The sequence below is a fragment of the Eucyclogobius newberryi genome, unplaced genomic scaffold (assembly GCF_026437365.1).
Source record: "Eucyclogobius newberryi isolate DKJ021-1_F unplaced genomic scaffold, fEucNew1.0.hap1 SCAF_7, whole genome shotgun sequence".
Lineage (NCBI taxonomy): Eukaryota > Metazoa > Chordata > Actinopteri > Gobiiformes > Gobiidae > Eucyclogobius > Eucyclogobius newberryi.
Window position 1 is genome coordinate 13,518,883 of NW_027316389.1, and position 27,882 is coordinate 13,546,764.

At 39.5% G+C, this 27,882-nt stretch overlaps 3 protein-coding genes across 3 annotated transcripts; 2 read left to right on the top strand and 1 right to left on the bottom strand.

Annotated features, from left to right (window-relative positions):
- Window positions 1–240: 240 nt before the first annotated feature.
- spty2d1 (SPT2 chromatin protein domain containing 1) lies at window positions 241–4,233 on the top strand. Its single transcript, XM_072435632.1, has 7 exons — window positions 241–708; window positions 952–1,066; window positions 1,151–2,710; window positions 3,039–3,064; window positions 3,229–3,431; window positions 3,512–3,589; window positions 3,670–4,233. The coding sequence occupies exons 1-7, from the start codon at window positions 628–630 to the stop codon at window positions 3,764–3,766; spliced, it is 2,160 nt and encodes a 719-aa protein (XP_072291733.1). The 5' UTR covers window positions 241–627; the 3' UTR covers window positions 3,767–4,233.
- A 520-nt stretch (window positions 4,234–4,753) lies between these two features.
- uevld (UEV and lactate/malate dehyrogenase domains) lies at window positions 4,754–9,110 on the top strand. Its single transcript, XM_072434650.1, has 12 exons — window positions 4,754–4,910; window positions 5,172–5,256; window positions 5,593–5,658; window positions 5,731–5,894; window positions 5,969–6,101; window positions 6,177–6,271; window positions 6,354–6,459; window positions 6,639–6,809; window positions 7,376–7,540; window positions 7,619–7,706; window positions 8,273–8,396; window positions 8,482–9,110. The coding sequence occupies exons 1-12, from the start codon at window positions 4,869–4,871 to the stop codon at window positions 8,644–8,646; spliced, it is 1,404 nt and encodes a 467-aa protein (XP_072290751.1). The 5' UTR covers window positions 4,754–4,868; the 3' UTR covers window positions 8,647–9,110.
- Window positions 9,111–10,270: 1,160 nt separating this feature from the next.
- Window positions 10,271–26,601, bottom strand: LOC140348653 (uncharacterized). Its single transcript, XM_072434651.1, has 14 exons — window positions 26,583–26,601; window positions 19,142–19,215; window positions 18,988–19,073; window positions 18,833–18,872; window positions 18,681–18,761; window positions 18,489–18,596; window positions 18,293–18,402; window positions 16,793–16,841; window positions 14,520–14,640; window positions 13,550–13,644; window positions 13,262–13,327; window positions 13,060–13,159; window positions 12,437–12,589; window positions 10,271–11,787 (listed from the first exon to the last, which is right to left on the bottom strand). The coding sequence occupies exons 2-14, from the start codon at window positions 19,205–19,207 to the stop codon at window positions 10,496–10,498; spliced, it is 2,367 nt and encodes a 788-aa protein (XP_072290752.1). The 5' UTR covers window positions 19,208–19,215; window positions 26,583–26,601; the 3' UTR covers window positions 10,271–10,495.
- Window positions 26,602–27,882: the final 1,281 nt, after the last annotated feature.

Here is a 27,882-nt window from a genome sequence, read left to right on the forward strand (position 1 = left end):
AAATCAGGAACGTGGAAACTTCTAGTGAAACTGTCAGTCTGATTCAAGAAAACAGCGACACCACGTGGTGAGCTTTCTCAAGGGTCACGTAGAAAGTACAAAATACATATACATGAAATATTTTGAGCAATTATGTTCTATGCTATGTGCCATTCGTTTTCGTTTGTTTTATACCATTATATAAAACATTTTTCATTTCCATTATTATTATTTCTTTGCTAAGGCGGAAGTGCAGTTCAATCATCCCCCTCACTTCCTCTGTAGCTTCTTGGATCACTATTTTCCCCCTAATTGTCGCTGTTGCCGATTGAGTTGTCTTTCTTGACCTTTTTTCTCTTAAAGAACATACTTTGATGGCTAGTTTAATGGCTATTACTTCCATCTTTTGCGGTGTCGTCGTCCTCTCCACTCTTTCTTGATGGCTTAGTGACAGTGGCTAACAATGCTAACCCTGTAAACGCACACAGTTGTAGAGCAACTATCATTTAACGGCGGTTTCCGTCATTTTGGGATTTCCAAAAAGAGGACAGACGTGGCAGTTTTAAGATTTTGTTTGAGGGCCGATCCTTTATTAAACTGTTACTAAAGCAAACACACTGGAACTTTGTAGCAACCTGCCAGGCGGGGATGACATCGGCAGCCAAAATGATGGACTTTGACAATGTTTTATCTATTGCTACTCAAAACCGGGGCGGCAGTAATGTACAGGTAAGATAAACTTCAATATTGATGTTGTAAATTGCCTATAGATCACATCTTTTGAATTGTGAACGTAAACTGCTGCTAAGTGCTAACAATCCCAAAGCCTACAAGCTAAATTTGGACTTAGGCTGCACATGTGTTTCTTACAATCAAATGTCACAACAAAACGTCTCATTTAAATGTTTTCTCCATGAAGCGTATTCAATATTATTGCATTTTTTTATCTCTCAAATATCTTTCAATTACCAGAAAAGATACAGTTTACAAACTGGGCCACCAAAGAAAGACCCCAAGTCTAAGGGTGTCAGCGCTGCTGCTATACAAGCCCTCCTGAAGAAGCAAAAAATAGATGATAAACTGAAAGGTAAGAGCACTTTATAGTTAATTTGGTATTAAGGATTAAATTGTATGGCAAACCCTAATGATTATTTCATTGTATGTCCCTCAGTTATAGAAATGAAGAAACAGAAAGAAGAACTCCTGGCCAAAAGGGTTGAGTTGAAATCGGACCGCAAAGCCCGAGCTATGGCTTCCAGAACTAAGGACAATTTCAAAGGTTACAATGGTATCCCGATTGTGGACCTCCCTAAAAAAAGAAGATCGAAGCAAGAAATGGAAGAAATGAGATCTTCAGATACATTTAGAAATGGTGCAATTGACCCCGAGGATGATGAAGACAATTATGAATATGAGCAAAGTGACTCTGAAGAAGAGCAGGAGCCACAAAAAAACACTTTGACTAATAGCAGTTTTAAGTCCTCAGTGAAAAAAAGTGCGGCACCTAAATCTTCTCCATTAAACTTTGCAGAATTACTTAAGCTTGCAGAAAAAAAACAGTTTGAACCCATTGAGTTGAAACCCAAGATTGTAATAAAGGAAGAAAGGCTACGCACAGCAGATGAAAAAAAGGAAATAGAACTTGAACGCAAAGCTAAAAAAATATATGTGAAGGGAGAGAGGTCTGTAAAAGAGGGGACGTCTACATCTAGCTCAAGTTCCTCTAAAACCCATGAAAAACATAATAAAATACAGAAGCAAATAATGTCTGGCAGTACAGACAAGCATTTGCAAAGGCAAGAAAAAAATAATAAAACAAACTCTTCTTCAAAATCAAGTGTTAATGACAGAGATAAACTCAACTCGTCACATAAAGTAAAAGACAGAGTCATACCAGGTTCATCTAGTTCCACTAACAGTAAAATGCCATCAAAGCCTACACATTCTCAAATTTCCACTAAACAAATGGGGACCAAACCATCTTCATCTAGCCACAAATCAACTGTCTCAAATGACCATCCTGCCAAAAAAGATGACTTGTTGCTTAAAGGAAAATCTGGGGGCTCTTCTGGCAATCGGCCTTCCAGTTCAACTTTAACAAGCCAAAAAAATCTGCCACAGAAAAGAGAACCACAAAGGCCAGGAATGAATGCCATTGTAAAATCAAATGTTACACCAAAACCAGGGTCAAGCAGCTCTAGAAAACCAGATCATCCACAAGGCCTACCTCAAATTAAATCTGGCGTTAGGCCTGGTCCCAGTGCGGTCAGAACACCGACTGTTGGGCAAAACCGACCCAGTTATGGGGGACCAAATCCTGGGCGAGCGACTGGCAGTGTTGGTGGAGGACCTGGGGCACCCAAGTGCACTGTTGTATCTGAAACCATTTCATCCAAGAATGTGATGGGGTCTAAAGGTGCTCCATCGAGACCCGGAATGGCGCAGCAGCAGAGGCCCGGAATGGCGCAGAGGCCCGGAATGGCGCAGCAGCAGAGGCCCGGAATGGCGCAGCAGCAGAGGCCCGGAATGGCGCAGCAGCAGAGGCCCGGAATGGCGCAGCAGCAGAGGCCCGGAATGGCGCAGCAGCAGAGGCCCGGAATGGCGCAGCAGCAGCAGAGGCCCGGAATGGCGCAGCAGCAGCAGAGGCCCGGAATGGCGCAGCAGCAGCAGAGGCCCGGAATGGCGCAGCAGCAGCAGAGGCCCGGAATGGCGCAGCAGCAGAGACCTCCAGGTAAAATACTTGCCTTGTGCAAAATGACTTGTCATAATACCATGTTCACTCTTGCACAAACAACCCATTAAACCCAGAACTTAATGGGCTGGACAGGACTAGAACAGGACCAAACTAATGTATCCATGGAAACTGTCTACAACAAATCAATACACACAAACATCCGTTTATTGGGGTTGGGTCGAGTTGAGCTAAGAAGGGCAGGTGGAAACGCTAGATAAGTTAAGATCGTGAATAAACTGGGCTCAGGCTTTTAGATAGACGGCCGTCTTTTTTAAGTACTTTTTATGAATCCGGAGAATACCGAAGTTACTCGTATTTCGCCTAGTCGGCCCCTGTACCAATTTGGACGGGGTGTTTTCAAATCCTATCTAAAAGCCTGACTGGGCTCAAACAGGAACAAACAAATAAGCTAAGTACTACTAACAATTATACGACTACATTTATACTCAAGTACATGTTTAAAAATCGTCTCAAAAAATCTGCTCAAATTCAGTAATGTGAGTATTTGTAATTAGTTACTTCCACCCCTGGTTATTTGCTGCTGTTCCGTTCCTCCAGGTCCAACGCTGCCACCTATTACGTCTGCATACAAGAGGAAATACGAGGAGGACGAGGACGAGTACGATTCTGAAATGGATGATTTTATTGACGACGGGGATGATGAACAAGACGAAATTTCCAGACACATTAAACAAATTTTTGGCTACGATCGAAACAAGTAAGTATTGAAATATACTTAGAATTCTTGTCATTGTGTTTTCACCATTTCTCTCTCAATCTTCATCATCTCCTTTTTAGATATAAAGATGAAAGTGATTATGCTCTACGGTTTATGGAAAGCAGTTGGAAAGACATGCAAAAAGAGGAAGCCAGAAGGTGATACCCTGCCTGATTACTTAAGTTACTTTAAATGTATTTCTTTGACATTTACCTTGTTCTTGTTCTATCCACATAAGCTTGAAGATGGCTGTGCAGGAAGATCTCGAGGAGGAGAAAAAGGAAGAGGAGGAAATTAAAATGAAAATGAAAAATGCCAAAAAACAAAGAAGATAATGACCCCAGACACTGGTCTTTCCTCGTTTTCATGAACTATGTCTTAAGCTTCTCTACCAACAGTGTGTGGACGTCGGCACATTGGACAAATATTTTGGCATAACAAACATCTAATGTATTTGCAGAAATATGGCGAGGGCAGTTCTCATATTTATTTTTCTTCCCGACTGTTGTGCAAATGTCAATTATGCTGCACGCTGATGTACAGATTAATATAAAAGTGATTTTTAGATCATGGCATCAAATGTCTGCTGCAATGACGACCTATTTTTGACACGACGTTGTTGCATATTTTTCAATTATTATCAATACATTTTAATTATGCAAACATTACAAGATAATTACAATATTTAAACAAGATATAAGCGATTATTAATTTATTTTCATTTTGTGTGTTCTGTCAGTTTACAAAAAAAGACAAATTACTTTGTATAAAAAGTCTTCACCCAATGAGACGTTTGGCACGTTATTATATTTCAGTTTGTGTGTTTTGATAAGTTTTGTGAAAAAAGCTGAGATATTTGAGTTATTTGTAAATCTTTTTTTTTCATTGGGTACATTTACAAGCCCAGTAAAAGATCATTTGAATCATCAATCATCAGATTTTTGAGCGTTTCAGTCCACGAGAAATCTGATCATTACAGTGCCTTGCAATACTGTTCATACACATGGAACTTTTCCATTTTTGTCACGTCACCACCTCAAACCTCAATGAATTATATTGACATGTTTTGTGAAAGAGTGACACAAAGTTTCACACAAATAAGAAATCTGTGCAAAACATAATTTGTAGTTTCAATCCTTTGACTTAGATTTAAGCATGAGATAAGAGTTGAGTTTTCAAGACATTTCTTAATAGTGGAGATAAGATATTTTTTTTCCTCAAGCTTGTTGGTAGTTCTTTATGGAGGACCACGCCTAAATATTTAGGAGATTCAGTTTGTGTTCCTTTTTCCCTTCACGCTTGCCGTACTTGGGTACTTCAGAGTGGGCGTGGTCTTGTCCTTGCTGCTGGTGTTTTGCGGAAGTTAGTTTAGTCAGGCTGAAACCAAAGGAACTACTCTAAAACATATTCCAATCCGTTTTTCTGGCTCCCAAATAGATGGATCTCAGCTCGGAGAAAATAAAACGAATTCTTTCCAAGGTTAGTAACAGACACACAGCAAATTTCAGGTAGAAAAATAAGCTATTCTATTGTATATGTTATGTATACAACTGGCATAACTTGTTCAGTTGCTTCTGAGTGACACCCATATTTATGTTGTATGATGTAGTTAAATGGTTTCTATAATTAAAAGTGATTGATAAACCATCCTTGTGCCCTCATTTTAAACGAAGCAAACCAGCAATTGAATCTTTGAACATATAAGTGTATTCATTTGTCAACTATTTTCTGCAATATCAGTACAAATTCCATGATGTTGCCATTGAAGAATTACAGAAAATCCACCGTATCTACCCAGAGATAAAACCCTCTCCTGACACTTACAGTAAGATTTGTTGATATTTCATTTATTTATATATCAGCTCTGCATATTAGAATTGATCATAACTACACTTTTAACAGCCTTAATAAAGCACGAACTAAGACTTAAGTTCACTCATAATGGAACAAATAGTTTAGGAATGAGTCAGACTAACTTCTTGATACCTTAACTCCTAACTCCAACTCCTTAATTCAATAGTTACCAACCTTAATTCAATAGTTACCAAGCCTAAATCATACTTAACAAATGTTCATTAAGTCTGCGTTCATGCTTTGTCAAGGCTTGTGGAAGTGTGGTTATTATAAAGTGGTGCTTAACTCTCTCTTAAACAACTGTCAGCATTTAGTGACAGCAGCCAAAGAGATCTCCTGAAACTGATCGGAAATGTCCCTGTCAAGTATGAAGGTAGAGTGAACGGTTTGTGTACCGGTAATGTTTGTGCACTCTCATAAATACTGACGACGACTTATTTTAAAGGGCGCTCGTACAACTTCCCAGTTCAGCTGTGGCTATTAGATTCCTTCCCTTTCACTCCTCCCATATGCTTCTTGAGACCCACATCTAATATGATTATTCGAGAAGGAAAACATGTGGATGCCAAAGGACGTATTCATCTGCCTGGACTGCACAACTGGGATTATGTATGTTCTTCTTCTTTACAATGGAACCACAATTCTGTCAGCACTTTGTTCAAACTAATTATGCTTTTCAACAGCCCAAATCCTCAGTAGTTTTTCTCTTAAATGAAATGATTGTTAAGTTTGAAGAGGATCCGCCATTGTCTTCTAAGAGCAACAAAGAGCCGCACGAGCTTCTGGCTATGGTCTCAAATTTCCAAATCAATGACGGTATTATATGGAAGTTTTACATTGTTAAGTCTTGTCAATGAAGCCAGCTGTTTTAACAAAACCATTTGATTTTAGGTAGCGTCAGAAATCACGATCAGCACAATAATAAAGTTACAGTTATTGGAGGAGGCGATTTGGGGATGGCATCACTACTGAGCATTGTAGCAAAGGTAAATAGCTTTTTACTCAGTGACTTGAATAAACAAACATTTAATTTGGTGACACATTCACATTTGAGATCCCTGTTTGTAGTGTAAAGTAGGTAAACTTGTCTTCATTGATTGTACGGAAAGTTCGACCAAAGGGGGAAGTACGGACCTTGAAATCTTCAGCGTCCCAAATGTGGAAGTGTCCAAAGGTATGACAGAACATGTGACATTATAATATGGTGGATTGTTTAGTCATAGCGCATGTGCTCAGCTGAGGAATGTGTTGTCAGCGTTCACAAAAGAGATCGTTTATCCCACATTGTTCTGCCGTCATGACGCAGTAGTTCCGCAGTGTGCTGGAGGTGAGCGTCATTTTGTCTCTTCTCAGATTTGTCGTCATCCGCTGGCTCCAGAGTTTTGGTGGTGACCGCAAACGCCTGGAGCAGCGACCAGTCTTATGTAAAGGTGGTGCAGACCAATGTTGACATGTGCAGAGGAATCATACCAAACCTGGCACGTCTGAGCCCCAATGCTGTTATTGTCGTTGCTTCTCAGCCAGGTCAGTGGGTTCTTATATATGGCCTGAAAAAAAAACTAAACTAGAATATCATACAACCCAATAATGTGATGTATGATCTGGTGTTGGTTTACATGCACAAAATAAACCTGATGATAAAAGTGATGGTGACATGTGTAAATCTTTAAATGGGCTGCAAAAAGAGATGATTGAAAGCAAAAGGAATAGAAATGTTTTGTGAAATGTTCCAAACACGGGTCCATTCTTGTTTTGTGCTCTACTTCCAACCACAACCAAGGCACGTTTTAGCACTTTTTTTTTTACATATGCCATAATTTCATCTGAATATTATGATTGGAATAGTCAAAAATAGAAATTACACAACTTTTGTTAATATTTCTCTTGCAATTTTTGTCTTTGCCACAATTATTTGCCTTTTTTTTTGGCATACCGTAATTGTTCTTGGCCAAAACAATCATATTACTGTTGTAGATGTAACTATTTCTACATTATATTTCACTAATCTGATAACCCCTGTAATCAGATAATGATCAGATCTTTTCTAAGGGTGTAATTACCACTGACATCCATAATGTCTTGTTCCTCAGTGGATATAATGACTCATGTTGTTTGGAGGCAAAGTGGCTTTCCCCCAACGCGAGTGATTGGCGCCGGGTGCAACTTGGACTCCGAGAGACTCAGCCGTATTTTACATATCAACCTCAACACTCACAAACAAGCATGGGTCATAGGAGAGCTTTCAGACAACAAAGGTATATCTTCCAGTTTGTTTGTTTTTGGTTGTTTTTGCTACAACTGTCAAACATCTTTTGTGGAATAACTTTTTACAGTTCCTGTGATGAGTAATACCAGCCTGAACTCCAGCATCAGGCCTGAAATTGCACCTGCATCCAGTGCCACCAAGCCTTTGTTAGACAGGTAAAGTGGGATCATTTTCACTAATATACAGTATCCACAAAACACAGAATTGTATATCTGGTATGGAGGCTACTGGAGGCAAAAGGAACATCATGTGATTCCAATGGGGAAACGGAAACGGAAATATTAGCCTCAGAATATTGCCACATGTGAAAAAAATTAAGGGGGGTTGTCATATTGTGCAATTTGTTTATTTAGTAGGAGATTCTATTTTTTATTATGAAGGCAAAGGTTTGTTTAACGGTAAGTTTACTGGTCAAATACAAAATGTTGACCAGATATATTATGTACAGATATATTACACAAACTATACTTTTTTTTAACAAACTTTTATTGTTTTTTTTCATCATTGTAATAGATAAGCAAACTTTGACATTTCTACCTTGGAAATTCAAAATTCTTGCATGTTTTTGTTCCATTGTTCCAATCCATTAGCATTTAGCAGTAAATCATTGGAATTGATTTATTTTTGCCTCCATTCGCCTCTATTACACAATTATGAACATTCTGACATATCAAGGGTCTATAAGCATAATTAATGTACTTATTTTACATTGGAATTATAGAGGCTTTGAAATGATGAAGAGTAAAGGTCAGCGCTCGTGGTCTGTGGGGCTGTCCATTGCCGATATCACAAACAGCATTTTGACGGATCTGATGAAGCCCCACTCTGTGTCCACACTGGCCCTGGTAGATCTCAAAAAGTTTCATTATTTCCGCTCTAAAAATATTGATACCCGATATGCTTCATGTATGATGTATGTCTTCTCTTCAGGGCTGGGGCGGCATTGCTTCAGAAGTCTTCCTGAGTTTGCCTTGTGTTTTGGGTGCAAATGGATCAACACGTCTTGCTGGAGTGTCACTGGGAGAAGAAGAGGACTTGAAATTGAAGGACAGCGTTTCCTCCCTTACAAACCTCATGGGGCAACTTCAGTTATGATCAGAAAAAGATCAATTCTCAGTCCTGGCAGTAGCTATTCCATTATCATGGCACAATGGTAAGGTTTACATACTGTACAACTGAGCTATTTGAAATGAAGCAAAAGGTCGTCCTTTGTGGCTTGCACTTTAAGCGTATCGGAATAGCCATATTTTTTTTAGCTGAGTGAGCTATATTATGCTGCATCGATTTATTGTATGGCCAAAGCAAACTAAACAAAGTAGCTTTATTCTTATGTCTAGTTCCAAAGCAATAATACTAACATCACATTTTGTATAGTTTATCTCAGAAGGATTCAGAATGTTGGCCTTTGGTACTATTACATATTCTTATTTATTATTTACAATGTTCTTTATACAAGACGCTTCTCTATTTTTCTGAATGTATATGATAAATGCCTTAATTTAATGGAAATATGCAATAGTATAAAATTGTGGTGATGCAATAAAATAATAAAACATGAACTGTCGAAGTAAAATTGCAGAGAGAAGTTCAAACTCTTTCTTTATAAACGTCACATACAGGAGGTGGTGGTTGCAAATATATAGCATCTGAGCAAATACTTCAGAACACAAATCCACAACAAAATGTTTAGAATAAAATTTATCAATTGAACCAATGACACAATAATAACACTACTGTAATTCAAAAATAACAGGTTGAACCAAAAAAGGACCAAGGACCAAAAACACCTGGATGCATTTTAAGACAAATAATTAACTGAAATAAATATTGTATACACAAAATAATTGTTCACCAACAGTGCCTGTGTTCCGTTTAGGTCCTCAAAACAAGATAAATATGACTTATACTTAGACATGATGGCTTTTGTTTTTGAAAGGTTAGAATTAACTTGACCACAAGAGGATGCTATTACTTAAACTACAATTCCAGTGTTTTTGGGACCAAAAAAGGAGCAGAATTATCTAAAAGTCAATTAACAATGTCAAAATAATAGTCAACTGAACCTTCAAAATGTCATTGTATTGCACTTCGTCCTCCTGTTTAAATCTTGCTCACATGCTTTGGTTTAATCTATTTAAATTGTTATTTGCATTCAGGTAAATATACAAACATACAGTAAGTACTGTTGACTGAGGATGAGTGAGCCAGCTCACAGTTATTATATCACTATTAGAATGATAGGCTTAAAAGCCCTTCTGTTGGACCTCGCAGTGTACTATGATTGGATTAAGACACTAGTGCAAGTGGGTGTTATTCTGTGACTGGGTGTTATGTGCTATGACTAGATTATTGGAGATATTTTAACTAAACCTCAATGAAAACAGGTCTTATGTATTATTAACAATCTGTAACAGAGATTGCAAGTTTGAACTACAGACAATAATAGTAACAACAAAATCCTATGCAATCAGTGCAAAAAGGAAAAACGAGCATTGATCTGTAAAGCTTAAGATGGCTTCAAAAGTTGGTGCTAAAAATGATTCTTAATTTACAAGATTTTACATATTATGAATCTGTAAACAATTTCTGTTCAAGTGTGTTGTCATAATTTAGAGGTGAAAATGTATATTATGTATATATTATGTATATAATGTATACATAATGTATAGTATGTATATAATGTATATTCAAATCTATTTTGGATAGGTCAGTTTGAACTGTAAATCTTGCTTGTTTTTGGTTTTTTTGCTTAATGTTAAGTGAAATGCTACCTTATCCTTTTGATTCGAAGCCCTTGAAACATGTAGCAGGTATTACAAACTACTATATTTACACAGTACTTAAAGGTTTCTCATACACATGCACACATAAGTTTTCTTTTTTTAGAAAAATACTGGCCATGAACCTTTCAAATGGCAGCGATTCAGTCTTTGTCGAAAAGGTATTATCCAAATGTTACAGATTTGGGCAGTTGCTGACCACCTGGAGGCATCCGGCAAATGTCCGGATTGGATCTGACCAGTGGCACCCCAACAGAGGCCTGTCCTGTAGCCCTAGCCTGTCTTGGGGGGGACCCAGTGTAGAGGAGGGGTGCGGGGAAGGCAGAATGGTCTCTGGGGCCCCTGGAGAAAGCTTTGGAATAATTTGGTGAGGGGGCTCTGTAAATGTCCGAACAGCTATGTCCACCGCACTGAAAAGGAACCAATCTGTCAGCAAACGGTGACGGAGGAGGGGCGATGATCATTGGATCTTCTGCCCAACGTTCATCGCTCTCATACAGTGGCTCCTGAGACATGGACAAAGAACGAAACGAGAGGGGGCTTGGGGAAGGTGGGATGAACATTGGCTGTGGAGGAACAGGATATTGGATGGGGTCATAATCTTTGTTAAAGGTATTAAGAGTCCTGGGTGATTCCTCTGGAGTAGTAGCCAACAGTCTGTCTATGTAGCGGTCATCATCATCTCCTTCAGAAAGATTGTCATACTGAGAAGTGTTAGAAGGCCGTCTGTCTCCTGCATGAACAGGAACGTAGAGGGAAACCGGAAACTTGGTCGGCTTTGGTGGAGGCCTGGGAGAAGATGATGCAGAGGAAGTTGTGAAGACACGAGTTGGGGAGGGTTTTTTCTGTAGGATGTCAAGGGATGTGATTGGTTTGGGGCTGATTTTAGACCTTGTTTCACTGTGTGGTGAAGAACACAAAGCTGGCATTTGAGGTTCCGTCTCTTCTGGGAAACAAAAGGGTGGAGGTGGTAGTTCTGGGAGTTCTGGGAGGTCTACGACGTCCGCTTGGGTCTGGATGCTGTCCAAAGATGGAGGCTCGTAAGGAGGAGGCCACTCTACCGATTCTTCCTGTCCAGATGGGCTGCTCTGTTGCGCATCGACCCGGATGTCGTCCTCTGATTGTGAGGTTCCAACTTTTGCTTCATTGTGTGATGCTTTGCTTTGTTTGGGAGGCAAGGGAGGAGCTCTGCAGGGCTTTATAGGAGGGTGGTCCGAACCCTCAGTGTGCACGACCACAGCGTCTGCAGAAGCCAAAGACGGAGTGATGCTTCTGCCGTCATTGGCTTCTGCAGGAGGCGAGGTTGGATGTAAAGAAATGCTGTCAATTTGTTGGGCTTTTGTACTGGGCTGGCTGTGCTCTTGCAGACTGATCTTGACCTCGAGTGGAGAGTCTGGATGGTTAGGGACTGGTCTCTCTTGACCCAGTGGTTTTCTTGGCAGCTCCTCTGACTTTGCTAAATAAGGAAATGCAGAATAGGAATGCGTCAGACAAAAAATGACTGCGGAAGATTGAGAAACTAAAAGCACACACTCACATGTGAATAAGAGATGTAGTGTACAATTTAAATATATTTAAAATGTATTGGTGGGCAATGATGACAAAAATGATTATCCCGCCAACTATATTCAAATTATATTATGTCACTCCAACAGAAATGTGTTAAAAGATGTTTTTAAGTGTATTAGTTGAGGTTTAATTATCAGACATAAATGAATCACAAAAAAGTGCAGAAATATAACCTTTAGACGCTTATTTGGAAGTTTACAACACATTTTTATTTTTCATCAATTCTATTTGTAGCATTTTAATTAATTAATTTTACAAATACATCTGATGTCATCTAAATTTCAATATATTCCCCACCTCAAGCTATACTATATTCAATAGATAAGATATTCCTTTATTGTCCACACATGGGGAAAATAAAGGAATATTTATTTTCCTTTATATTCCTTTACAAATATCTATCACAAATATGTGTTACATATTTGTAACACAGTAAATATGTGTTACAAAAGCTTACAAAAGAGTAAATCACTCATGGTTTTATGCCCCACTATACTATAAGTCTACATACACAATCATTTGGTAGAAAACAGCACCTGGAGGAGGTTTGTCCAACTTTTTACTCCGCAGCTCAGACATCGCCGCTTGTAACTGTTCAATCACCACATCGTCCGGTAAAAAGAAGGAAACAGACAGTTCTTCTTGAAGGAACTCCCTCAGGTCCTCCAACGGAAGCTTCTGTAGACGCTCTGCTCGGCAAACAATATACACATGTTATTTGAGAGACAGGTGACGGGTTAATCTATGAGGTCAGAGGTCACATAACCTCAGGGGGGTGAACCTTTCAAATCAATGTGGACCGTTGTTTTCAGGACTAACTACATTACACATTTTGCTTAGTCAACTTAACACAAAATGGCAATCAAAGACTTCTCGAGGAGGTCAATTCAACCAATAAGATGAGCTTTCGGTTGTGAAAGTGTCCAATGGAAAGTCAGCTTTGATTCATCTACACGGCAACAGAACCACTTTCATTATGTAAGCGATCCAGTTAGCAGGCAGCCAACTGCGAGGCGGCGTGCCATGTAATCCATGCAGAAACATCTTGCACTATAGCAACAGCAAAATCTGATGCATCGGGGCATGAACCAGCTTTGGTGACTCAGGAAAATAACAATAATAATAATAATAATAATAATGCAGCCAGCAGTCTACTCACTTTTGTGCAACTTTAGAGCTGTATAAGCCATGGCAGTTAACACCTTATCTCCCTCCAATATGTAGATGTCCCACAGTCGCAGAGTGAGGGTAAAAGGGCTCTGTTATGTAAGACAAGCAAACCAAAAACACAGAGGCATCCCAGAAATGAACAGTGCAGATGTGGAGCACTGTAAACAGCTGGGTGCAATCTAAATACTCACTCTGTCAATGAAGCACTGCAGAAACCATTTGGTGGTGTAAATCCCAGTTGTCATCTGCTCTTTATCCTGCGGGTCAGAAATAAATGAGAAACGGGTCCCAAAGGGAAGTCACTCCTCATGATCTCGTCCCAGTTTGACTCGTGAGCTCCTTGCTTCTTAGCGATAGGAATCTAAGCATGCGCAGCGCTGTACATTAATCAGATAATAACTGATCCAGCACCTTATATTTCAGCCTGGGCAGCTGCGGACCTTGTGTCTACCATTTTTCACAGTAGCATTGCAACTCACCAGGTGCTTCTTTAGCTTAGGCAGTATTTTGGACAGGATAAGTTCATGGTGAGCTTGGAAGCGATGGAGCTTAGGAAATCCGTGAATGAAGAATCCTAGGTGGAGTCACAACATTAATAAATTAGAGATGGTATTTCCCCAGAAAAAAACCTGTCTAGTTTCTCTTAGCTCAGCACAAAAGAGCACCTGGTATGCAGGTTTTACAAATATTTATCTAAAGAAAGAAAAAAAGAAACCAGGCCTAATATATTGTATGTAGGGGAAGGCAATATCAACAAAAGATATTGTGTAATTCCTATTTTTGACTATCCCAATGATAATATTCAGACGATATTATGGCATATGTCAAAAAAGTGCTAAAACGTGCCTTGGTTGTGGTAGAAGTATAGTACAAAACATGAATGGACAGTACATTTCTATTCCTTTTGCTTTCAATCATCTCTTTTTGCATTTAAAATAGTTTTCGTTATTAACCCATATACATAATAATTGATATTCTAATTTTGTTGCCTGTATTTGTCGTGCAAGACTATTCAGAAGTTTTACTACACTAATCACAGAATCTAAATATGGAGAATAATATGAATGTTACTAATTGTGACAATGCTATAACAGCAAAGTACATTTATTGTCTTACGTTATCAGAATAGTTTAACATTTTAGTATTGTGACAACAATAGGAAAAGTATTTCTACTCGATACAGATTCTCATTTTCCTACAACAGAATACAATTTTAAAAAGAATAGTAGTTTCTCTTGTAACATTATGTGGTCTTTTACTAAGTCCCCAAATAGATCCTATATAATGAGATTTTTGTTGAATCTAGTTTTGACAAATAGTAGTGTCTTCATTAGTGTTACTGTGTTGTTTTAACACTAACTAGTTCCTTCCCACAAACAGTAAATTGAGCCAAATTGAAAAAGCATTCAGGATTCAGTTCAAGCTTCTTCCCTTTACATCCTTACTCACCGTGCATGCCGTGTTTTCCATCGGTGAGGAGCTGAGACAGAGCCCAGAACGCATCCTCCTCGTTCAGGTACATGAGCAAGATGGCCGCAATCTGACTCATGCCTTGGCAATAGCTCACCTCCTTGGGGAACAAGCAGGAAAGCGAGACTGTTCAGAATCCAACCGCGCTCGGCCATGAGAGAAATTATTCATATCTGACACGCGAGTGGCCTGAGATGGGGGGACATACTGGTGCACCTGAATGTCTGCTGTGGCGAGGAAAGCGAATGCCTGAAACATTGGTAAACTAAGCCATTTGTGTTGAGCTCCTCAACACAAATTATACGGCATATAAACAGTTTCAGCAGAGGTTGTTCAAATATTTACAGCATCCATTACAACTACGATCCAATGGTTTAGTCACTCTTTGCAGCAACGGTATTTAACGGTATTTACAAATGCAGACACATGTTGGCTACTTAAAGCTTCATTATTGCATGGTTCAAGTTGGTACACTTTCCTTTCAAGGGAATGGAGAATTCTAAAAGGTTGCATCGAGGTTAACCTACACAGTCTAGACAGTCGCGCTGCCATTACATAGGCAAATGGACACTCTTCTTTTCTTGTCCTCCTTTCCCGTTACTCTCTGCTCTGGCACTCTCCTCCACTGACCCACTTTCTTTTGAGTGACGTGAGAGACGGGAGGGGGGGAAAAGGAAAAACTGGAGTTGCACATGCCCCCTTCCTTTGGCTCCGACACTTCCACCATACAGGAAATGTCCCACCATAAAGTCCATAAAAACAACACGCTTGTATTTGGAAAGCGGAGTCAGCGTTCTCTGCACATGATATGACTTAGAATGAGAGCATGGTGGTCAAGCCGAGTGCAAAGTGTTCCCTTTAGTAGCGTTGTTAACGTTTGGAAAGGAAAGGCATGGGTTTTTTCTGTTTTGTCAGGTTGTTTTGTCTGTGTTTTAGATCGTACTACAGATGTGGACTGAACAGAACTATTGCTAGCCCTGAACATGTGCAATACTGACTCAACCATGTGCAATACCGTCATATTCATGTGCAATTACTGTCGTACTCACACGCAATTAATGTCATTCATGTGCATACAACTGATGTAAATAAGCGTGTTTACTTTACCATTATTATTAGTATTATTTGTCTTATGCCAGCTATTTTTATTATTATTATTTTATTTTATCTTTATTTTTGTTTGTATTTTCTTCTTTCCATTCCCTATTAAGATATGAGTGTTTTTTAAACTTCCTATAAGTGATCTGTCCTTTCCCCTGTATCTACCTGCGTTGCAACACCAGAATTTTCCCATGTGTGGACAATAAAGGCATATCTTATCTTAACTATTGCATCCAGTGGCTCTCGCATTTTTAACACAAAGTACCACCAGAGAAAAATAAATGGCAATCCGATGTATTTAATATTTAGAAGAATTATTGTGGCAAATATGTTAAAAAAAAGTGTTCAAATCCACTTTTTGTGCTTTTGTTGTATTTCAATTGATTCGTTTTCACCTTCCCACTATCTCCGCCCACAGCTCTGTACTTACTTATGATTATTCTAACATTTCAGACAGTGGATCATACATATTTTCAACAATTACATGTTAAATGCCCTGAACGTCTAATGTACATTTGAATGTGACAGTGTTGTTTTATATGGATCCTGGGTAGAATAGTTATTGCTGCGGTAAAAAAAAAAAATAATGGGGATCCAAAATAAATAAGTAAATGTAGTGTTTAAAAATGTCATGTTTTTTTGATTTTTTTTTAATCAATTTTTTTATTTAGTTAATTTTATTGTATTTCTGTTTCTGTAATTTCTTTGTGATTTTAATGCATTTTTTCCTGCTGTGTGAAGCACTTTGAATTGCCCTGTGTATGAAATGTGCTCTACAAATAAACTTGTCTTGCCTTATATTTCAATCATAAATGCATGTAATTGAACAAGGACGCATACTAAAAAAAAAAAAAAAATCTGTTCTAGGTAGGTTATAGTTTAACATTAAGTACCAGAGAAAAAGCACAATGTCTTCTTGAGGCTGAAAGTTGTCCACGTACCACAATTTGAGAACCACTGCATTAGACCCTTTATGGCACATTTAAGTCGAGCCATTTCTCATGAATAAATAACATCCTAAACAGATGGGTTTCTGAGTGCTTGGTCTATTCTTCAGTGTTTAGCCACCCAACACTGTACATGCTCCAAACTCCTCCATATTATATAACAAACACACTTTAGTACGCACACTGTCTCAATAACAAACGTACCGTGTTGTAGACAGAGTAGGCTGCGAGGACGTGAAACAAGGCCTGCTGCCTGGAAAACAAACAGAAAACAAGCGTCTTCATTTAAAACGTGCTTTTCAGAGCATAAATATATAAGATAAAAACATTACATCCCAGGCCACACGCGAATAAAGGATTTACTATTGCTGCATATAGTGAAATTATTATTGTAATTGGATATACGGTACTGATTTCCTTACTTCAAATTGAGGAGCAAAACAGAAGATGGAGAACTTGCATTATATATAGTGTTGCTAATCCCAATGTTTCTTAAACTTTACATTAAAGCAAAATGTTGTAAATAATAGGGAGCTCTAATTCTGCATCAAACACTACATTTCCTGATGTCCAGTATGGTCTTTATACTGCGTGTTGAAGCTACTGGTCTAACACTAGGCTGTAGTTTTCCTAAAAATGGACCCAATTCAACATTTTATCTCTGTGTGGTTTGTTTGCCCAAAACGTTGAGACAGTGATAGTGGGGAAGCTAATGTTTATGCATACAAAAGGGAAGAAGGGAAGCGCATTAGCGAATAATGTGCCGCCGAGAAAGGATGTGCCCCCTGCTGCTTTTCCCCGCCAGAGACACAAGAAATATGGACACAGAGGCAGGAAAAATGCTTTAAATAACTGTCAATGAATGTGTGCGGAGGACAGCTGTTGACTCGGAGGGGAAGGAGTGGGCAGTGAGAGGATGGAGCACCGCTTTGGTCTGTGCACTTTGAAATGAACAGGAAGTAAATGACAAAGAGAAAGAACACTATGTTGTTGAGCCTATTTAATGATATAAGGTTGACTCAAAACAAATCATTTGGATTTTAAGAGGATTAATGTAATGTACAGGATATGAGTTCATCAAACAAACAAAAAACCTAAACTTGAATAAAAAAGGTGTCATAGGGTCAACAGTTCATGTATTTGAGTGAGGAACACTTTGTCACATAATGGAGCCTTCGGTTTGACAAGGAAGTGACAAATGCATGTGAACAGAGCTCGCTTTTTGCGTAGAGAAGCACATTTATTGCTTTACATCTGCGATACTATAGCTGTACATGGACAGTCGCACATCACGTTTGTGCACTTACTGTTGGTGAGCATTTCTGTATAAATGTCATTTCCTGTGGGGTTTTGTGCACTGACAGGAAGACTAATAAAACTCAGAGGAAACCACCGCTTTAGTGATGCGAGTGCCTGTGTGCGGCATGACTTCAAACCTGAGGTCACATCCAAACGGGGACTGTGCCAGGGCAATTATGAACGTGAACAACGACAAAGGACTCCAAAACAGCAGAGCCTAATGGCAATTGTTTTGGAGGTACGTGAATGTCTGGGCTAAGTGATGTTTGTTTGTTTCTTTCTTTCTTTGAACCATTCGTCTTGGAGTTCAATAAATACTAAACCACAAATAACTTATTAAAGAGACACTAAAGGTACAGTATTAACACAATTTAGATGTGTGAATACTTGACTCCAAATACATACTTGACTCCAAAGCGGTCCATGAACATAATGTGGTTCCTGAAGGTTCTATTGACATCCAGATCAATCTGCTTGATCTCTGTGGAGAAGTTACGAGCCTGTATTTTCATTTTCTGTAAATGGAGAAAAAAAAAGCATGAAAATAAATAATAATCATGAAGGAAAAAAAAAAGGTTTATAACTAGAGTTGGTCCTTCACCTCATACTTTCCCATATTATCTTGTTTTAATTTCTCCAAATCCAAAAGCTGAGCCCAGGCTTGGCCTCTGAGCTGGAGAGGGACGCCTTTGTATACTCTTTTTACCAACTGGAAGACAAGAGAGAGACGTGTGTTTAGCTTGTGTTTAGCTTGTGTTTAGCGGCTCGTGCACAGTTGACCAATGTCACGCACCTTTTCACTATTTTTGTACTTGTCCCAGTTCTTTACCATCTTCAGCCATTTCTCCACTCGTTCAATTTCTTGTTGCTTTTGCTGTAAGACATTTGAAATAGTTTATTATTATCAAGTCATTTATACTGGAAGTATATAAAGAAAAGGTTTACCTTCTCCTCAAGTGCACTTGGAGTTGGGAGTTCCTTCTCACTGGAAAATAAGTGAAAAATAATTATCTACATAAGACGTTAAGAGAACACAAGTGCACAAAGAGGAACAATGTACTGAGTAGTAATGTATGTAGCTTGAAAGTTAGAAAACTTACTGTAAGAATCCAAATCGGTCTGTGACCTTATAGATGCTGTAGTCTGCATCCTCCCATGGGTCAATATCGACGCCCTCTTGTCTGCCCTGGAACATACACACGCATCAAAACTGGACAAAAACTAACATTTTGCTTGCATACTAACACAATATACCTTATCATATTTATTGATGATTTCAGCTCGTTCCTCAGTTATCAGAACATCTATGTCTTTCTTCATGTCCAAATCTGGAAGAAAAAAAAAAGCTGTTAACTTTTCTTACAAAACAATGTATAGTTCTTTGGAAAAAACCTTAAATTAATGATACCCAAATTCATGTTCAATCAAACAACAAAACAAACCCTTGACTCATTTTAATATCACAATAACATAGTATACTGCCACCCACCCACACATTTCTACAGAGCTTGTATACACAGATGAATGCACCGTCTCGCTCCCTGACCCCCGCCTGCCCCTTTAGCGCAGCCTGCAGCCACGCCTGTCCTGATCCTGTCCTGATGTAAAACAGCCTGGCTCAGCTGTTCTGCAGTTGACGGGATCGCAACAGTGGTTTCAGCATACCGGCCTCACCACTTGTCTCCTACGTCAGCAACTGCTCAGTGAGAAATACATAAAAAGCTAGTGATTTTAGTCTCTAGATTGAATCATATGAAACAGCGATACACATATTTTGGTCACTGCATCAAAACACAATGATAGTAAAAATTGCTCTTTTGAAATGTGTTTTCTAAAAGACTCCGTCAGAGAGGCCCCAGAATGTACAGCTCCGACAGTTGACATGGCACCTGTTCCACAAACACACATACTATTGCCAAGAATCTTAAGGAGACACACTGTATGTTCAACAGAAACCAGCTGCACTGTATTTGCTATTTTCACTACATCTTGTCGTTATATTATTTTTCCACATTTCTGCCCGTGCTGTACCACACAGCAGAGGTGTAAGGCGCACATTTGCTGAATGTTTTGACCTTCTGACTCCCCGTTCCACGCTTGGGCTGAACTGAACAAAAAACTATCCAATAGTAATTTTTATATCAAGCATTGTGATTGCAATTAAATTTGCAATATAGGTTTGATCACATTTAAAACATGTCCAGAAGTGTTAACAAGACTGAAATGTGAATTGACAAACTAATGATAATACGAATTTCATGCATTTTATGTTTGTTGTGGTCTAAACTAAAGGGTTAGTCGATTCTTAGATAATAAGAGGATGATTTATGACCTATATTTTACCAGATAAAACCCATTGAGATCCGAGGCCTCTTTTTCAAGGGTGACCTGATTTTGTGGTATATTTCTGGAAGCCCTCTTTTATGATACACCTAATCTGTCAACAAAAAGCTTTTGGGACACAAAATTGAAATTTGAATTTTTTTTTTTTTTTAATCTAATAAAGTGTATTAAAAAAAAGAAAAACTCTATTTATACACCTAACCATTACAAAAATCACATAAAACTATTATAGTGCTGATGCATCGCTCTATCCCTGAGCAAATAATTGTGATTTAAATTATGATTAAAAGCCCTAGTTTCTTTGTGTATGACCGTGTTCCTTTGATGGATATGGAGGTGTTAACTACCCAGTGTCCACATCGTTAGTGGATACCATCCAGTGGAACATTTCCTGCTTTGAGTCTCAACAAAGCCAATAGCATTGTGTTTGGATCAGGAAGAAAAGGAATCCAGTTTCCACCTTCAACAACACGTTCAGAAGTGAGGACATACCATATATGGGAAAAAAAACAAATAATTGAGAATCAATGTCGTTAGACTACAGTCGGAATTCAACTTTAGCCAACTTTGTGCTGCTGCTAAGCTTTTGAGCCCCGTGACATAATTTCCTGTTATGACACACAACTCTAAATGTAGGATGTTCATACGCCTTCACTGCAGAGTTGTAACCACAAACAGCTTGCAGTGGATTCAGAATCACAACTGCCTGATGAAAGCGTTCAGTGTTTGTTTCTACAGAACATGGGGCCAATCCGTTTGTCACTATTTCTCCTAAATATTACAGGAAACAGGTTGTTGTTTAACTAGCGTCAGGAGTTGTAACAGATTTATCAAGCTGGATTACACCACACAGTCCATGCAATTGACAAACAGATTTGACACGCCTGTGACAGTGACAGTTGTGCATGTGAGATCTTGGAAAGTCTGAGTGCGTGTGAGAGACAGTGGGCTGAGATGCGTGGAGGGGCTACTGTGTGTAATGCATGCGCGTGGGAATAAAGTGCTATAGTGAGTGTTAAAGGTGCAGTCCGGGGAAACAGAGATTTAATACCTACAACTACACGCTCATTGCATACGTTTGTTGATAAAAGCCGCAGATGTGCAGCAGAGTTTTGGTCGCCCACGGTGCCTTACAGTCAGACCAGGGCGTCATGGAACATGGAACACCGCAGCTTGGGCACCTCTGTCAGCCGGGCCTCACCTGTCGCACATCTGGCTTTATGTTAGCACAGCAAAACTATAAACTATAATCAGAGGTCCACGTGAAACCATGAGCTTTACCACCCACAAAAAAAACACCAAAGACGTCATAAATAGCGTGCAATAAAGAAGTGATTCCAAAAATAAATGTTTACACAGCAACACCTTAGAACTATGGTAAGTGTAAAAATAAGCTGTAATAATACCCTGGTCATCTCAATATGCTAATTACAGAGAATGTGTGTAAAACATGAAACATGTTCGTGAGCAGTCGGATGGGTCTGTTCTCTGAAAGAGTGCAGAGCTCATTAGAAGAGCTCGAAATAATCAGACTATAAAGACAAATCCCAGTGTTTCCTCATTGTCTTTGTACCAAAAAGAGCAGGGCACCAACCCATCTGCTCCAGCAGCTCCACAAAGAAGGCCAAACCATCATTGCCATACTGAAGGGAAGGCATTTTTTGTAAATTAAAACGTAAAATGCTAAAAGAACCTAGAAGATACAACATGGTTACAAATAATCATTCAAAAAAATAGAAAAACACTACAACTGGTAAGTACATAATTATTATTCTGTTCCATCCATCCATTTTCTACCGCTTGTTCCCTTTCGGGGTCGCGGGTGACTGGAGCCTATCCCAGTGACTTCGGGCCTTAGGCGGGGTACACCCTGGACAGTGGCCAACTTGTCGCAGGGTTTGTATTTGCAAGACATTGTAATTGTTTTAACTGGGCAGTCTTCCTGTCTCTGGCTTTTGTGATGTTTATGTATAGAAATAGCAATCACAAAGAGACTGTCAGACCCAAGGGCAAATCATCCAGAACAGAGACTCAGGGAAAGCACACGGCTGAGAATAGCAGTGTGTCCCTGAGGGGGTTTCTGTCCCACTCCGTATTGTCTGCCGAACTTAGAATTTTTCCAAAGTTAATCACTGGGAATGAGAAAATGATCCTCCAGTGGAATATGGTCCCATCTACGGCTGTATGTCCTTTGTCCTTCACGTCGTCTGAGGGTGCGTTCCACATTCCTGGTTTGGTCGTGATCAAATCCAGGTCCAGTTCCCTGTTCAGTCCCAGTTTACGTAGTATGTGCAAGTGTGAACTAGGGTCGTCAATTCATCTATTTTTTAAAATCAGAACTGGCATCAAAACTGAAACTTTATTTTTCCCATGGAGAAATTCCATTGAATAGGGCTGTGACGATGAATCGACTATTTGACTTAATCGTATTTTGATAATTGTTATCTGATGCCAAAATACTTTAACAAAGACGGTAAAATTATTCAATCAAAATGGCAACAAAAAAAAATTTGTTTGGAAGTATTCTCCATCTAGACGTCTTCAGTCACTATATTCCTTTTATCCTTTTAGTCTATATTTTATTAATTTTATTTGGTTGATAATGAATTTCAAACAAAAGACAATTTTTTTTTAGGTCAATAAATCAAAAAAATCTATTGCCAACCAGACGTATACTAAAATAGTCATAGTTGCAGCCCTAGTATCATCTAGGGCTGTCCAGAAAAAGCAACTCAAATTTCAGTCAATGTTGTAAAACTAGTGTATGAAGAATCAATACTGAAAAATAAATACATCGATGTACAGGACATTCCCAAAAAGATTTACGCGTTGTGACTTTGATACGGGACAGATCTATACCTGACCAGTAAGACATGGTAATACTCAAGAATACCACCATTTTGTGATACAAATCAAACCTGCTTTGATTCGAACAAACAAACAAGGCTGTTAAATGATCTTTGTGGTCTTGAAATCAGTATCAAGCGTCTCCCTTTGTATGGTTAACAAGAGACAACCCTAGTACAATCTTCAAAAACAACTTGACCTTTCCCCCAACTTGGGAGAGGAAATAACAAGGTGGAGTGGTAAAAGGAAGGGGGCGCTGCATAACCTCGCCCTGCATGTGACTGACTGAGCCTCTGTCCGTGCCATGTGTTTCCCAGAGTGGCACCATGTTTTAGTGCTGTACGATGGAATGAAGAGGAACAGAAAGTCACGGGAACAGCACTCCTGACCGCATGACCACAGACGAGCGCCACATTCTCATAAAGACCTTCTCTTCCTGGCAATGGTGGCATTTTAACACTGGAGGCACTGTCAGGGGAAAACAAGACGGGAAAGTTAAATGATTCACTAACCTGTGTCTATGAGGTTTTGAGCTAAAAGTCTGTATTTATCCACTCAAACAAGCATTCTCCGATTCCCATACAGTATTTAGACTTGAAATATCTGTCAATAGAAACCAAATACTAACAAATACCAGAGCAGAGACTTGGAGGAAGTTCACACACACGGATGTAGACGTGGTTTGGTCATGTTCTATAGGGCTGTAGACCTTTAGTTGTCGTGGTCGACTAATAAATCTGGGATATTTTAAAAGATTTCTATCTACAACAGCAGAAGGGATCTCAAATTTCAAATATATTGAGATTTGGGAGATCATTTTGAGTTTAATCTGGCTTTTTACTGATAAAAAATACACTTTTCTATGAAGTTTTCTGTGTGAATATTTGTAATTGCATGTTCTTCTGTAATCTCATGGCCTTGTCAGTGCACTTCAGGTACAGATACATGGTCAAATCATATATCCATCAAGCTCTGGTCACACTCACAGTGACCAAAGTGCTTCACAATAAATATCAAGGCAATAAAAAACAAAATTAAGCAAAAACAAACTGTACAAAATAAAGTGTCACTGCATTACAGAGTGCTAAAAGCCAGTTTGAATAAATACGTTACTTAATAGGTTAGAGAGCTTTCGCCAGTGCCACACAACAGCTCCTCTTAGTCGACCAAGAATTTCTTCAGTTGACTACAGCCCTATCATCTTATATGTGTGAATGCAACCAATCACAAAACTAACCCACATATGTACTGTAACTGTTATTTATTTGTCAAGCAAGTATGGGAACATTATTGTATACCGGTATATAAAACGTTTAAACATTATGTGACCAGTAAATCGTCTCATTCATGGATTTTAGTTGACATTTTGAGGACTTTTGCCCAATCAAAGTCAAAAGCTGTATGTATATTCTTTTTTTGTATTGTGAACAGTACAAGATCCCTCTAAAACCCACATCCTGATTATACTAGATTGCACCCGATATATGATGCCAGTCTTGTTCGGTACATGGCCTCGATCACAATGTTTAGCATTATCAAATCCGTATTATTGTTATCATATTATCAGTATCTCCACATACACAAGTAGGGGCAGTAAACGAGAGGGAAATTCCATCAAGAAGGCCCAATATAGCTACCACACAAACATTAAGGCCCTATTATGGCTCGCTTCCCTGAGCGCATGGTGCTGCAGTTTTCCGACCAAGTGACACATTATTATAACAATGACCTGACCTCCTTTGACACTATGAGAGGAGCCCAACAAAAGAGACTACACAAGTATAGTTTAATATGGACTTAGGTTAAAAGTCTGTAAAAGTATCTAATATTGCTGTGGTGGCACATAGCAAGACAGGTCGGAGTGGAAAACTTAACATTTTACTGTAGATATGATTGTGAGGATGGATCGAGATGTTATCAGTTCAAGTCTGAATTAATGGCAAAGCTGCTGCTCATTCAGCACTTAAATATATATAAAAACAATATACAGAAGCAGCAACCATGAGTTCCTGAGTCAGACTCACTATGTGGTGACACCCGGCATCAGGCCTTTGACGTTTATCATAAAGCCACCATTCAGGAAGACAAAAAGGCTATTGTGGGCCCACTGAAATAATATTATAACAAGAGAGCACAAAGAACCCCGCTTTCTTACATAAAGCATAAAGTGAAAATGTAATGGTAATTCAAATCAAATTATTTTATTCAAAAAAGACCTGCAAACAACATAAGTCCTCCATGAATGAGTTCTGAATACAAATAGCACAGATAGATAATCATAGGACTCTAAACTAGTAACATTGAATCTCACATAAACAAGGGGACTGAAACAACTACTGACACATACAATAGTTCAAGTATTATTTTACACAATATATACGGCCAAATGAAAGAGCCAGTGACGTAGCAGACATCTGGGACGAGCGCTCAGACCTCTAACCTCCCCCACTCCCACCACAGAACCAGTGCACCGCCCGGTTAACCTTCCAGAGAGGACCCTGACGCGCCAACACAAACCAGTCACTGTCCTACTTCTGAGAACTGGGGAATTTATCTTGTAAAGTAGAAGTAAAAGTAGCTCCATGAAACATTATGTCATGTACAAAACACATCGATGGTTACCGTGGGTGATTTCCCTTTAATCAGTCATCAATCTAAAATGAATTCAAAATGGGGAAATATAGAATAAACATTTTACCAACATGTACCGACCGGAGGGCCAATGAAAATGAAGTGAATAATTACAGATTTTGCATTAGATGTAGTTTTGATGATCCACCACACATTTAATAAGTCTTGGGATATCATTAGGGCTCTAACACATTAAAATGCGTGTTATTTAGCTTATGATGGCAGCATTTTTAGTGAAGTAATACTTTTGGTTTGGGCCAATTTAGCAGGAAGCCTAAGGTCCAACAATAATTGCCGCATTTAGTCCCTGTGCCATAGTTTGGAAAGTTTAAAAAGAAACGTTGTCATTATTCAGCAAGTATGGTTGAATAAACAACAGTTTCTAATACAAACCAACCCAAACCGCCCAAGGAAATATCATTTAGGCTATTTAGACTCACCTAACGGTACTTATCTTCAGCAATTTTGCTTAGATGTCTATTTGAATGTGTTCTTCATGCAATTGAACAACAGTATTTTCACAAAAACCTATTGACACACAATCGTAATGCGTGAAACCCCCTGAGTGAGGGACGCAAAAGCCAAAAGTCCCAGACAGAAAGGTGCTTCCTCCTTTACAACCGCACAGAATGTACGTACACAATCGCAACGTTTACCCTTTAATAAAGTATAAAACAAACACTTACACCTATTTGATGCAACCCAACACATGCACGCCTACATTAAATTGGTGAAAAGAAGAGATGAAAGGAACAAGCTGGGAAAAGGAGACTGAGCGACAAGATATTAGAGCAATTATACATATATACATATATCGACCCAAAACTTCAGGTAAAAGCCGACACCCGAGTCGCTGCTGCCGCTGCTCGCTCACCGTGCGGGGGGCGACTTCCCTCCCGGTGCCGCCGCCGCTGCTGCCGCTGCTCAGTACCAGAAGTATTTAAACATCCGCTATTTGTGTTCTCCTCCGCCGCGCCTGTCGTGTGGAAGACCGTGCGCCCCGCGGTGTTGTGTCACCATGCCACCGACTCTCTTCAATGAAATCAAACGGGGGCCAAACGCAGCGAGATCCCGGGACGCGTCTGTGCACAGCCCCCACGCGCGCGCGCCTCTGTCCTCTTCTGCACCGCGTCTCTCTGAACCCCCGCCGCGCGCTCCGGTGACGCGCGCGGCCAGCAGGGGGCGCACCGCGCACACGCACTGAGAGACTGTGCCAACGTTTAGTTTGTTTAGTTTATTTATCTTTCTTTGGCACCTATTCCTTTCCCCGCATAGGTAACTGACATAATACGAGTCTCTTATGTTTATGTTACGTTAATGTTTGCTTATTTGTTTGTGTTTTTTGTGATTGAATGGTTAGTTTGGCTAACATTTAAACGCTTACAAATCAAGATGGTTGATTAAACTTAACTCTTACTCTTAAACTTGTTATGTGTCACGTACGTTTACTTTTGGCAAGATTATTTTCATAGCATTTTACGCACTGCGTTCTTAATTCTAATTGTAATGGCTTCATCTAGTGGTCAAAATGTCTCACTGACCAGAGTCAACTGAATCACAAACTGGGAATTTTCTTCGGCGATATATAACGTAGCAAAACACTAACTGATCAGATTAAGGCTTGCAAAAAAATAAGGTGTGAAATAAAATTAGAATGAATATTAATTACACGCACATATATGTGGAGAGTGGCTCAAATAGTCCAAGGTGAGAAGGATCAGCTGTGTCTCGACCTGCTCATCCCGTTCTGTTTCTGCAAAGCAAACAATGCTGCAGTCCTTGGCAGTGGCCCCAGCTGAGGAGGAGGTGAGGAGGAGCTGAGGAGGAGCTGAGGAGGGAGGTGAGGTGCAGCTTGTCTTTCCTCAACTGCAGCTGGAAGTACACCCTCTACCAGGCCTTCTTGATGAGGCGATGGCTCTGGGGGCGAGGGGGTACTGGGGGGCTGTGACTTTCGTGAAGTCCACGATCATCTCCACTGTCTTCTGTGTGTTGAGCTCCAGGTTGCTCCAGTGTGCAGGGAGAAGAGCAGAGGGGAAATCGCTCAGCCTTGTGGAGCTCCTGTGCTGCTGGTCTGAGTGTCAGGAAGTCAGTGATCCATCTGCAGCAGATGGAGTCTTGTCTGAGCAGGGAGGGTAAAGTCCACTCACAAGCAGATGGAAGAACTTCCAACAGAA